Raw genomic sequence first — 14,299 nt, 5'->3', positions numbered from 1 at the left:
AATTTATCATTCGTTGTTTTGCTTTGAGGTTAGAAGCCTGCACAAGATTACGACATTGTCTAAGTAATCATTCATGGTTTCGTTTTGTGGTAGGAAGCCTGACAAATGATGTGCGGTAGTCGGGCGTATCTGTTTCTCACTGTCACTGATTTGATTTATTAAAGTTGCACATTTTACATTTCATTACTATTCTTGGAACATAACGTTTTGTTATTGAAATTTACGAAACGATTTACGAAAAAAACAAAAACCGGACACGTGTAAATTGGTTCATTAACGGATAATCATCATTCGAAATCGGTAGAATAATAATCCGTTTATAATGCTAAGTTGCAAATTCTTCGTGTTAGTAGAGCGGTTATGCTTTGCACATAATCTGGAAAGGCTGCTTGGAAGCGAGGTAGATTTTGCTTCTAAAAGAACCGGGTTAGAATCCGGTGAACAACAATATTGTGTATTCAACTAAACTTATGTTGCTATTATATTTAGTGAGATTGTTTCCAAAATACGACAATCCGTGGACAAGTCCGTTTAAATTGATTTTATTTACAAGAAACACGTTTCTTACTCACATACAGTTTGATGTAGCACTACCACCACACCAAATATCTTACAAACGCTCCTCAAAAATTGAACCCGCGACCTCCCGGTCTCAATGGGGAGCACAACTACACAATTGCTCCGAAATAAAATGTTTGTACTTTATTAAATGAATTCGATTTAAACTATCGTATTTAAGCTATCCCAACAGCGGTCGAGCGCAGATTCATGCACTTGGCCGCTAGATGAATAATGTTATGCAGTTATTCTGGGCAAATTTATAATTTCAAAACATTTTAGTTCATGATTTTATTCACGTTCAATAAATACATCAGCCTGCTACTGTGCTACAAATGTGTGTCTTATGCCGTTCATAACTACATGATAACTGAATTTGTTAACCGTCCGCAATAATAATAGCGCCTTCAAGCGTTCCATAAATAAACTGTGAAGGAAACACATTTTTTGTTGAATAAAATGGTCGAAAATCAATGATCACTGTGTTTGAGATATGTTTTTTTCCATAAAATAACTTCAGTGTCGTATTCAGTTAAATCGTGAACGGCGCTACTTTTCAAACCGTATACCCTTAATTTGTATTTGACAATTGTAATCCATATGATAAAAAGTGTATTAGCAACCTGCTTATACACATGTGTCATCTTGAGTTTCCTTTGAGATTTAATGTCACATCAATATGAAACACATTGCCGCTTCAAATTGTGAGCTTTTGGAAACAACAATATATATGTGCTATAACCGTATGCTTCTAATTATTCGGCTTTTTCTTATTAAGTTCTCTGACTAATGGGGTTATTTACCCTCTGGACTTCGGTTAAAAACCATTGCCCGAGCACGCTGCTTAACATATAACTCTGCTTAAAAAGGTCGAAAACGGCCATAAAATGGACAGCCCGATTTTACTGGGCTGTACCATTGATATAAATATAAAACTTTGCAGTGTTGGTGCGGTGCCTTAATAAAAATCTATTGGTTTAAAAATATATTACCTTTATATGAAGCGTTAAAAAGACTTTACTTTACAGTGGATATGCCTATCGCTGTTAAAAAGCGGCGTTTTAATTGGTTGATGCGCTTATAGAACGATGGCGCTGATTGGCCGAAATTTCTTATTACGGATTGCCAGTAGGTCAATCCGTTTTATAAATAGATTTTCCCACGGCTGAATTTGTACTTTAAGAAAAAGTAAACAATAATAGTTTATATGCAAAAAATATAAATGAAAGAAAAAGATGATAAATCCAAAAGAACTTGGACTTATTTTATAGTTATAAATTATTATGTTTATGTTATGTTACTGTGCTTATTATTAATTATTATCATTAATATGATGTTGTTAATGTATGTTATTGTTTGTTTTGTTATTTAAGGAGGAGAGAGAGAAAGAATAGCCCAATTTTTATAAGTAAAGATGGTGAAAACACACATACTGTTGTATGTGGCATCATTATTACCAGACCCATTGTTCAGTATATACTGCAATGGGTTTTGTTGGAGTCTTTAGACTTTGTGATCTGTGTTTTAAATGTTAGAGTCCAAATAGGACTATTTAAATATAAGTCTTATAGAAAAAGGGATACACATATGTGTATATGTTTGAATAATACAATAGTAATACTTGAGGGTTTTCCAGATATGTGTGATATTAAGTTCTCAGTAATCTGCTCTTTAAATATAGGTCTCGATTATTAAAGACGGCGCTAATTACTTGTGGAAGGTGGAATATAATTTCTTTAGCGCATTACACACTGTATGTGTCAATTGTTCTTGTGCTTGAGAAAGAGTGTGCTCGGGCTGGGTTTTTTTTTCAGGTGTTAAGTATCTCATTCAATGCAAGTGAATGGTTGACTTTGTATTATTGTGCACAAGAGTGACGACAAATAAAATAACACACGTTTATTTATTTTATTCATTTCATAACAGAAATACTCTTTTTATAACTAAACAATCACTACTGTGAGGGATGCAACATGTTTTTAAACAATTAACCGGTTATATAATTTTTGACATCCATTAATTGAGTCGCGTTTTGAGAAAACTGGGCATATTGCATGTGCAGAAAGTGTCGTCTTAGATTAGCCTGTGCGGACTGCACAAGCTAATCTGGTATGACACTTTACGCACATGCAATATGCCCAGTTTTCTCAGAACGCAACTCAATTAATCCGTTAACTGAAAGACTGAAAAAACTAGCTTTTCGCTATATGAAATCTAGTAACCGCTTTCTTATTAGCTCAATACACAGGCACCTGGCTACTGTACTGGAAAAATTGGATTTACTGCCAAAATAACTGATTTCATTTATTTCTAAATTGTTGTGTACCTTAAAAATACTTCAATAAATAGTAAACGCTCTACCATTGTCTTATATTTATACCGTTTGAAATATTTAACGACAATTATTGCAAGCGTCCGTTTTTTTACCATTATTATTTTTAATACACTTTCAATGGCAAATAATACAGGTAAAATCATTATTTGATGTGGATATCAGTACAGTTAATAAATGTTAATATATGTCTATATATTCTAACCATATCATACGCAATTGTATAATTCCGAACTAATATTATTTACTTAAATATGATCGAGCTAGAATCAACATCAACATGGATCAACATCACCGTTGTACTTTTTATTTAGTTTTCAGTAATCTGTCCTTGAAATAGAGGTAGCCTAATTAAAGACAGCGCTAAGTGTGAAAGTGGAGATTAAGAAATAAGATCTATTGCATCGCACTGGCGGTATAGCATGTAGTCTTAAATAAGACACATTTAAGACATGAATAAAATACAAATATGACACATATGAATCTTTCATTTCTTCAAAAAATAAGCACGTAGTCACATATAAATAAGACACATTTAAGACACAGATACAATATAAATAAGACACATTTGAATCTTTCATTTCTTAAAAAAAGCATGTGAATCTTTAGAATACATGTATTACTGACACATTATTCTCAAACAACATGTTTAATTAAAAAAATGTTTCCGTACAATACTCAATATCCTTTTACAATGAATTTAACAAGTTTTCTTGAATGACCGATTCATCAAAGAAACACAAATTCCCAACCATTAACAATATGTTTAATTAAAAAAAAATGTTTCCGTACAATACTCAATATCCTTAAAAAATATTGCTCAAAAATCTGTTTTACTATATAATGTCTGGCATTTTTACCTATGGCATTTTTACCACTTTACCTCTGGCATTTTTACCGCTGGCATTTTTACCTATGGCATTTTTACCTCTGGCATTTTTACCGCACACCGCCTATTCTTTATACTTCAATATATGTCTTGCACTTCTTTAATGCATAATCATAATATTTGCGCACTGAAAATCATTTCCTGCTAATTTCAAACATTATTTGTAAGTAGCGATTAATTGGTAGATTTTATTTAAAAGTACAAAGCCATAAAAAGCTGGTTTCTGGCAATTTTAACATGATTAATTTATACAAGAAGGCATGATTACAATTCTTGTTTATCAGAAGACCAGCCATCTTCATAAATACTGAATTCAATACTAATTTAAGTACATGTATATAATTTTTGGCAAAACAACTGATGAAGATCAAAGATATTTACAATTATGTCTTCCATAAATTAAGATCATGGACGCTATACCTTCCTCAGTGCAGACGACCAAAGACCTATAGTATTCTTTAGGTCTTTGAGACGACCCAGCGAACACGAAAGCAAAATTTGTTTTTCTATGTAAATGAACATTTCTTTGTTTTGTTTTTTATCCTTTTAAAAATGTATTGTCAAACAACAAAACACAATCAATGAGAAACAAACTAATTATTCTAGCAATTTGTATACATTTTTTACAAAACCTGTGTGCTGGCTATATCGATCATATGTAACCGTATAATATTGCGCTGCTTACTTCCCTTGGATATATCAGTGTTTGTTCACCTACGAATTTTAAATCGAGGCGTTTGCCGATATTGCTATTTCGGCATTTTCTTAAGACGTTTATACCGGTCAATTGCCCCGCATGATGTAAGTTTCCACATGTTATCAATGCTATATAACTTGTATTTTGTTAAGGCAGTAATTATTTATAAGGTATATTCATTCATTCAAGTTTTTTCAGTAAATGCTATTCGTACCCAAATTACGTCGTACCTACCCTTTCGACCCAGTTGAGGCTATATGTCCTATATGTAAGGGTAATTTCCAAAGCTTTGCTTTCGTAACTATGTCATTGTTTATAACTTAGATATAGGCTATACGTTTTACCTTTTTTCAGTCATTTAAAGTATTTTTTGATTACAATACATCATTTTCATTGTTCTTTACTGCAGAACTGAACATCTTTTATTTTGTTTTATTGCAGCAATTTACCACATACATCGAGTTGAATTTAAGAATAAATACTGAATACCACCACATACAGTGTTCTTTTTCGACACGATCGGTCCGCTATCTGTTTCCAGAACAGAAAAGTATATTGACCTACACTTTGCTAGTAGCAGATGGAGATGACTGGTACTGGACATCGAACTAAATCCACGTTCAAAATTGGTCCCACTAAAGTCTTGTCTGTATTTCAACAGGCTTAAGAAAGTTTATTGTATGTCAACACAGCATGTACGTCCGTTTTCTGCAAAAGGAAGAGCTCTTTATGAAGAGAGAATTGATGACTTTAGGAAGCGCTGTTCTGCTTCATGGCGCAAAGTGACTGAAAGTTTGTGCATAGTAAGTAGTTTAACTTATGAGAGTAATGTTGGTGAAATTAACCTGATTGAACAGCAATTACCTATGAAAGTTACGTAAAAGTTAAAGACGAATATGAAATGTACTTAAAAAAATGTGAAAAGTGAAGCAAGTCTTAAAGAATTATCGGCTCTCACTACAGACGTGTCGCTACAGGAAAAAGCAAAGTTACATGCGCTGGAAAAGATTGACCAAAATAAACTATCAATATTAAAAAAAGTCATGTCCAGCATGAAGCCAAACTCTGTCCATGGTGGTGTGAAGACACACAGTTCGAGATCCTCTAGCCGTAGGAGTGAACTCATCGCATTGAAACAAGCAGAAGCCGAATCTGCCAAGATAAAACTGAAATATACTCAACAAGAAGTAGCTCTTTTGAAACAAAAGGCTGAATCAGAAGCGAATCTTCAAGTTCTTTCTCAGCAAAAAGCTTTTGAAGCCGACGCTGCAGAAGTAAAGGTACTACAAGAGCATGATGTCGAAGGCTCTGATGGGTCAGAAAGTCATGTTGCACCAGACATTAAATCATACATGCCATACGTCCCGATCTCGGCGGGACAGTCCCGCTTTTGGGCCCTTTGTCCCGCCGTCCCGCCATGAGACGATTTGTCCCGACATTCGTGTATAGGTTCCCAATAAAATTCGCTATTCAAGCTCTGTTTTGCTAACACTTAACACCGCTAATCCCTTTATTGCCCTCCAATTAACAATCCGATTCTACTTATCGTGTGTACCAGTGTTGTTTATGACACCTTATCAGCGATTTATCGGCTAATTATTGATTTCATCAAGCATTCACACCATGGTGGTCTTCAAGATAGTGGTCGCTTATTGCTATCGATAGTTTTATTATAATGAAATAAATGTTGAAAATGTGTTTATATTGTATTTGTTTGAAACGGTTTACAAAACAATTGTTTTGTAAAATTAACGCTACGTCATAAATGAGTCTTTTACATTCAATGTTTAGTTCCAATATAGCGGGATATTCCGAATGTGCAATATATCAAAATCGCAACAAACAGTCCAATAAGTGATACCCATCCTGTCTAGTGTAATTGTAATAAAAACAACGAGGTGCTATGCATGACAGTTTGACCCTACTCCAATTAAGCCGCGACAATTGACAAGTAACAAACTGCGCATGGACACATGCTTAAAAAAACATCGCAACAAACAGTAAAAAAGTTACCCATCTTGTCTTGTGTTATTGTAATAAAAACAACGTGTTGTTATTCATGACAGTTTGACACTACCCCAATACAGCGCCTGACAATTCACAATTCAGTTTAATCTGTGTATATAGAGGGATTTCAGGAAAGGGAGATTTTTACCCTAACACCGTCACGTCCGCCATATTGGAGGCAGTCTTGAAATTTTCAAAGCGTTCTTTTGTTGTCGATAAACAAATACAAATAAAGAGAGTTATATGTTGCGTTAAAATATGTAAATGATGGCAAAATCGAAAGAAAATATGCAGAAATCGATTGCTTACAAAGATGGACTGACTAATGATGAAAAACAGCGATATGAAGGGAAATTATCGATTATCGGTGGACTTGATCCGTACGAAGAAAAATTGAGTTGGACACAAGATGTTAATGTGTTGCCGACAATAACGTATCCAGACATAGTGAATTATTTATTATTCACACCAAGCCCATACACCAAGGATGATTTAAAAGCTTACAAGTCTTTAGAGGCTTACAACCAGTTTGTGTGCGGATGGGTCCGTGATAAAGTCGGGATTGTACATGGACAGCATGTGATTGTAATGGCAAAGGTATTTATTGTTTTGAACTTACAATCTTAATTTCTACATTTTTCAAAATAAACTTTCTTTCATGTCAATAATGACTCTTTGTTGGTGATTTAAGCATTTGCTGAAGTGCCACAGTAGTCTGCTTGGAAAAGTGTTGATCGATGACTGCCTTTAAACTTTACACACACAAAAACATTCTGACACGTTTATGCCCTGAATGGTCTAACATCCTTCTTGGTTACATGATTGGGCATGGATATTCTTTCCAAACGTGCATAATATCACGGCGATGTACTCAAAATTATTAGCTTCTTATTAACTATATCGCTATATTATAATATGTACATGAATGTGTTGTGAATTCCAGGTTCTCCACTCACAGAGAATGCGGGAGAAGCCATTAAGACCCTGGATTATCGCCACTAAAGACGGGAACATTGTTTCTTGCCACTGCAACTGCATGGCTGGACTGGGCGAGGCATGTACACATGTGGCGTCACTTCTATTCGCCATTGAAGCTACAGTTAAAGTACGTGACGCGAAAACTGTGACCGAGTCTAAGGCTTACTGGCTTTTGCCATCAGATTGCAAGTCTGTGTCATATCAGGAGGTGAGGGACATTGACTTTGTGTCAGCAAAAACAGCAAAGAAGCAGTTAGATCAAAAACTAGAATCTTTGTGTGCCTCAACACCTGCTATATCAGAGACCCCACTCAAAAAGTCAAGAAATGTGCCTGAAGCGACAGCAGAAGACTTTATGGCTTTTGCCGAACAATTGAGCAAATTAAACTCTAAACCAGCCATATTATCACTTGTTCCCCCCTTTGCCCAGAAGTATGTGCCAAAGTCAGACACTGATGATTTCCCTACAGTGTTGACCGAACTTAAAAACGAGAAAGTAATTGGAGCGTGTTATACGGATGTTTTGCATGCTTGTGCCAACATTGAAATAAAGTGTTCTACCCAACAAGCCGCAAATGTGGAAGAACAAACCAAAAAACAGGCGAATTCAGTTATGTGGCATCGTTTTAGGGCAGGGCGGGTTACAGCGTCAAACGCAAAAGCTGTTGTAAAGACCAATAAATCTGACCCTTCGCAAAGCCTGGTGAAATCGATATGCTACCCAGACTCAAATGGCTTTACCTCTTTGGCGACAAAATGGGGGCGCGACAATGAAAAACGGGCACGAGATGTGTTTATGAATGAAATAGGACCAGTTCATGATAACAGCATGATAACGGACAGTGGTCTTGTGATTAGTCAGACACACCCATTTATTGGGGCATCGCCAGACGGCGTATTCACGTGTGATTGTTGCGGGGCTGCGTGCATTGAAATCAAATGCCCATACAGTATACGCAGTGAAGTACTCAATAGTGAGACATGTGATTTCTTAAAAGAGACAGATGGACAACTTCATTTAGACAAAAATCATCAGTACTATTACCAGATCCAGACGCAGATGGGTGTGACTCGCATGGAAAGGTGCTTTTTTGTTGTGTGGACGGAGAGAAACTGTCACATAGAAGCAGTGATGTTTGACGAGGGTTTGTGGCAGACTATTTGTGAAGAAGCAGAAAAATTCTTTAAATCGGCAATACTGCCAGAATTAGTTGGGAAGTTTTACACGACATTACCAGGATCTGTCTTAAAGTCAGTTGATGTGAACAAGAAAGTAGTGACTGACAGTCTAAATTGTTACCCCACCAATATGAGTGATGAAACTTTATACTGTCTTTGTAGTCAGGTGGAACACGGTAAGATGATAGCGTGTGATAACACTGAATGTAAAATTGAATGGTTTCACTACAGGTGTGTTAATATAGAGAAACCACCAAAGGGCAAATGGTACTGCCCTGACTGTCGCAGATTACCGGCATTCAAAAGGAAGCGGATTGTGTAATAAGTTGTAACCTACTGTAGGAGGAGTATGGCATTTAAACTTTAAGTGATTTTGTAAGAAAAGTTCATGTGTAAATATTTGTAAATGCTGTTTTGTATATATTTTGTATATATAATATTACTGTTCAGTTGTCGATTAAAAAAATTCAATAACTATGAGGGAAATTAAAACACATTCAATTAGAAGGGTTTAACTTGATGTACTTTATTAAAACCATAACTGTTTTGCTCATTACCTGTATATCATTGTATATTTTGTAAATGTTTTGTATATATTGTAAGCTTTCAAGATTAATAAAATGTACATATATTGTATACATCACTGATGATCTAATGAGACGCGGACGCGTTCTGAGCAAACTGGGCTTTATGCATGTACTTAAAGTGTCGTCTCAGATCAGACTGTTCAGTCTGCACAGGCTTATTCGCGAAGGCCTTTTTCTAATTTATGACAGTTGCTGTTAAAATGAAGTCTCTTCTTAGCAAACATCCAATTGAGGAAGACAGTGTCATCCCTTATTCGCCAGTGCAGACTGCACAGGCTAATCTGGGGCGACACTACGCACATGCACTATACCTAGTTTTCTCAGAACATGACTCAAATAATAAGATAGTACAATCAAACATTAGAGCAATATTCTAAAACATGTTTGAAACCTCAATATCGGATATTGTACAATGTACAGTACACGTTTCCTGAATTAATTGCAATAATGTTTACTAACATGATTTGGGTTGAATATTTGCCACACATTTATATGTACAGTATTTATTTATGAAAAATTGATTCGGTTAAACCTCTAAATATTAAAATCTTTGTTGCTCTTCTAAAGGTTTTTATTTTGATTATTCTCAATACATGTATGTATATATGCATTCAATAAATATTTATGTTCCTTTCATAGTGTAATATTGATTACTCTTGCTCTTATAAATGAGAATCAGTCCATATAAACAATCAATGAGAAGCATTTCACTCAAAACAAACAACTGAGTCATTCATGTTAACTAGAGAACAACAGACATGAGCTATTTTGTCGATCACTGTTACTACACCCGCTTGTCCGGAATTAAGAAAACTGATAGGAATTGTTCCGTTCAAAAATGTGTATTTTTGTCTGACAGTCCCAATAACACGTTCCACGTGTATACGTACATTAGCCAATTTTCTTGTGGTTTCCAAATCAACCGGAGAAAGCTGGTCTCTCCCCTTTGTGAAAGCAGGGATATTCACTTGGGCACACATTATTCCTACACTGTCTCGTATATCGAACCCTCTGTCGGCTAATATAAGATCACCAGGTAATAACTTATCAAGAAAGCCGCTGTGCTCTGTAATATATTTATCGCTAACTCTTCCGCCCCAAGCTTTAGATATGAAAGAAACAGTTCCTTGTGGTGTGATACCTATAAGAAATTTGATGGTGTTATGATGTTTGTATGAGGACCAGGTTTCTGCACGCGCTTTCAGATTAGATGGTCGCTCTATGTTTACTTCAAAACAATCTATGATAACAGCACATTTACGTCCAAAGTTTTTTCGAAACTGCATTGGCATTGTCAACTGTAATGACTCGCGGTCTGGCCAATGAACGAATGGTTTCATCCGTAAATACATCACATCAATAACACTTGAAAATATCCTAGAGACAGAAGCCTTCGAAATGTCGAAATCGTACGACAAGAAAAGCACTGATAAATTCAGTCTTAACCGCATGAGTGTGAGAACTAGACATCTAAATTTGTCCAAAACATCCATGTTTTGCAAGAATGGCTCAAGGTAATTAAACAGTGTCATAAGTAAAGCAAATGTGGCAAGTCCAGTCAGGTTTTTAACTTTCTCATCGTTGTCTTCAAAGTCTTTTGGTGAAAACCTGCGGTCATTTTTCTCACAGTTTTTCCGTAATGTTTCATTTTCCTGTCTAAGAGCATTAATTTCACTGTCCATGGCACGAAGGTAGTTTCCATCCATTTCAGTCTGACATGACATGTCCTTATCGTCTTCGTCTGTCTGTTCAGACACAGAGACGTCGGGCTCTTTCGTAGTTTCAGCGAAAAGCTCCAGTTTGCGACGCTTCCTCTCTTTCATTCGGTTATACCGGCTGATACTAGGCGTAGTCCCTGTCTCAACCGACACATCTTCATGTTCTTGATTTCCTCCGAGACGTAATGTAGGACACCAATCTGGGTTGTTACGGTCATACAGCCCTGCTTTTTTCCCTGAAAAGATCAATAGTTGTGTAATAATTATAATCTGTAAGCACATATATGCATTCCTTTTCATGAAACATTTGTATAATACAGTTTGCTAAAACACGTCATCACTAATTTCATAGCTTTATGTTTGGCAAATGTGGGTGGGGTATGGCACAAAATCATGTAATTTATGTAGCTTTGTTATTTTATTAACATGTATATTTCCTAACAAAGAAAATAATTCGCACTTACCGCTTAAAAAATGGACTGAACACACCCTGACATTATCCAGATTTTTATTTTCGAAGTTCTGGTTAATTTTGGCTAACCATTCACGACGCCGGTCCTCGCTAAGTTTCTCACATTCAGAGCCTTGATTTTTTATCACTGCTGGAAGTCTATAGAAATTCAAGTCCTTTTCACGGTCCTTTCTATTCGAACAACCAATAATTGCACATTTCAAAACCATTTTGTCGATATGTATCACATAAAATCAGAAAGTTAAATCAGCTTTTGTGTCTGTTCATTCAGCGTATCGCATTATCGGTTTATCAGCTAGCCTCCGAAATGGCGGACATCCGGTGAATTACGTAATCGGAAATCCCTCTATAGGAAGAAAACAAAATACGGAAATGTGTACGGCCGCGCATTCCGTGTGTAACTGATGTAACTGTTCGGTAGATAGTGTACTGTAACCCTTACTTTCAGTCAACTGGATAGCCTCCCCTGCGTTAATGTTTGCCATTGATATTAATATAATGAGTATTGTTGTCGTAATGTTCTAGATTTTGTACTCTTAAACATATGAATATTATCTTCGTTGTTTGCTATTGTCTTATTTAATAAAACTGTTATTGTTATGTTTAAGATTTCATGCTTCATATCAGATGTTTTATGTCTTGAATAAAAGTATCAAGAGTTTTTGTTAGTACTATACTGACTATAGTAAACGTGGAATGATAGATCGTTTTAGGTGTCCTGCTTTTTGGTCAAATGTCCCGACAATTTTTTATGGAATGTCCCGCTTTGGACCTAAAAAATTATGGCATGTATGCATTAAATTCAAATTGCAAACTTTGCCTGTTGTAAAACCTGACAATCTAGTTCAAGAATTCATCAAGAAATCCACAAACAATCCAACAGTATCTGACACTAATATGGGAGAAAATCTGTGCAAATTTCTCCTTAAAAAAGACTAGGCTCTCTCGCGACTGACTATATTTAGTGACAAAACTGACTTTTTATTCGTGGAAATGTTTGTATTAATATGTAAAATGATGACAATTTATAATAGCTGTATTAATACAAGTATCAAAAATGTTGATTTTTAATGCATAAAATGACTTTGTTTGTGAAAATGTTCGTTTTAATACGAACAAAGATAACAGTTAATAATAGTTTGTATTTATACGAAATATCAAAAATGTTGATTGTTAATGCAAAAAAAAAGACCTTTTCCCTGAAAATGTTCGTATAAATACCAACAATGATGACATCTATGAATTTATCAAGTATTTCTGAAAAAAATGTATAGTGTGTAAATTTACGAAATATGGTTATGTTAAGAATCTATGAATTCACCAAGTATTTCTGAAATTGTTTAATAATGCGTAAATTTAGGAAGTCTGGTTTTGCTATGAATTCGCCAAGTACCGAGTATTTCTGAAAATATATAATATTGTGTAAATGTACGACGTATGTTAAGAATTCAGTGTTTTTTTTCACCTAAAGGGGAATGGTGGCGGGGCCCGTCCAAAGGGGAAAAACACGTCGTTTTTCAGGAAAAGGGGAAAATTAAAAATTTACTCTTATATGTAATGATATTTATTATATGAATACACATGAATGCATGAATGTAATATTCACAGCTGAATGTCTTTGCCCTTTTTCTTAAATATATACCAATGATTTTTTCAACATTAGTTTCAGACAGTTCAGCCTTCATGCACAGTCTTTGTTTTCCTTGCCATTTTGAGTCTAATTGGGATTTTTTAAATCGATAAAATGGAAAATGTGAGCATTTTTTATCAATAAAATGGACCAAATTGGAATGTTTTTGATCAACGAATATTGACACAATATAGATACATCAGGCCTTTCCCTGGCCATTTTGGGAAAAAAATGCAATTCATGTTAAATTAACTGATTTGGGAAAAACTAACTTAATATAACTCTTTATAATAATTCAAAATCATATTAATTATAGTTATATACTTAATTAGTTGTTTATGAAATAAATTTGAGATATATCAGGGCTCAACATTAATCGAAAAACCAACTTGCCCTACCGGGCCAGTACTTCCAAAATCTACTTGCACTGAACGTAAAGCAACTTGCCCAAACATGTAATATCACGTCAACTGTAAACCTCATATTGTTTAATAAACCAAAATGATAAACCACAAAACCTTTTTTATTTTTGAACATTTAACAAAATGGTTACAGCAATTGAAGTATAAATTAAATGCTCTTTGTTCTTTTTGGCACTTTTCCGGTCGGACAACTAGATTATAAAATAACTTGCCCAGACCCAACTTTAACTTGCCAGGGGCAATAGAACAACCATAAATGTTGAGCCCTGTATATTTATCATAAGACAGTTATTTAAAAAAAAAAATTTTTTTTTTTTTTTTTTTAATTTTGGAGGGGATTTTTTCTACAAATTGGGGGAAAAATATATACTCTTTTTTGAGGGGAATCGGGCCGAATATCGGCCCCGAAATTGCCATAAAAAAACACTGCAGAATATATGGACTGACCAAGTACATGACTTTGTATTTCTGAAAATTGTTAATGCAGCATAAATTTACGAAATATGATTTTGTTGAGAATATATGAATTGACAAAGTACGGGGTATTTCTGAAAAAATATAATAGTGCGTAAATTTACGAAGTATGGTTTTGTTAAGAATATATGAATTGACCTGGTATTTTTCTGAAAATTGTTAATAGTGCGTAAATTTACGAAGTAAGACATTCCTGAGAATATATGAATTGATAAAGTAATTGTGAAAAAAAATAGTAGTGCGTAAATTTACGAAGTATGGTTTTGTTAAGGATATATGAATTGACAAAGTATTTCTGAAAAGTTTTACTAGTCCGAAATTTACGAAGTATGGTATTATTAAGAATATGAATTAAC

The 14,299-nt window shown here is 34.7% G+C and overlaps 2 protein-coding genes across 2 annotated transcripts; one reads left to right on the top strand and one right to left on the bottom strand.

Annotated features, from left to right (window-relative positions):
• Nucleotides 1–6,662: 6,662 nt before the first annotated feature.
• Nucleotides 6,663–9,787, top strand: LOC127862212 (uncharacterized). Its single transcript, XM_052401222.1, has 2 exons — nt 6,663–7,080; nt 7,427–9,787. The coding sequence occupies exons 1-2, from the start codon at nt 6,748–6,750 to the stop codon at nt 8,960–8,962; spliced, it is 1,869 nt and encodes a 622-aa protein (XP_052257182.1). The 5' UTR covers nt 6,663–6,747; the 3' UTR covers nt 8,963–9,787.
• LOC127862213 (uncharacterized) lies at nt 9,764–11,503 on the bottom strand. Its single transcript, XM_052401223.1, has 2 exons — nt 11,410–11,503; nt 9,764–11,181 (listed from the first exon to the last, which is right to left on the bottom strand). Exon 2 carries the CDS (start codon nt 11,048–11,050, stop codon nt 9,935–9,937), a length of 1,116 nt encoding a protein of 371 aa, XP_052257183.1. The 5' UTR covers nt 11,051–11,181; nt 11,410–11,503; the 3' UTR covers nt 9,764–9,934.
• Between the last annotated feature and the right edge of the window lie 2,796 nt (nt 11,504–14,299).

The sequence above is a fragment of the Dreissena polymorpha genome, chromosome 16 (assembly GCF_020536995.1).
Source record: "Dreissena polymorpha isolate Duluth1 chromosome 16, UMN_Dpol_1.0, whole genome shotgun sequence".
NCBI classification, from domain to species: Eukaryota; Metazoa; Mollusca; class Bivalvia; order Myida; family Dreissenidae; genus Dreissena; species Dreissena polymorpha.
The sequence above is the reverse complement of the archived record's forward strand: the minus strand, read 5'-3'. Positions and strand labels throughout refer to the sequence as shown.

Excerpts from the sequence above, each read along its gene's own strand:
- LOC127862212 (XM_052401222.1), top strand. The coding sequence starts at position 6,748 with ATGATGGCAAAATCGAAAGAAAATATGCAGAAATCGATTGCTTACAAA. Across the intron at positions 7,081-7,426 it reads ATGTGATTGTAATGGCAAAG|GTTCTCCACTCACAGAGAAT; the intron begins GTATTTATTGTT and ends TGTGAATTCCAG.
- LOC127862213 (XM_052401223.1), bottom strand. The coding sequence starts at position 11,050 with ATGAAAGAGAGGAAGCGTCGCAAACTGGAGCTTTTCGCTGAAACTACG.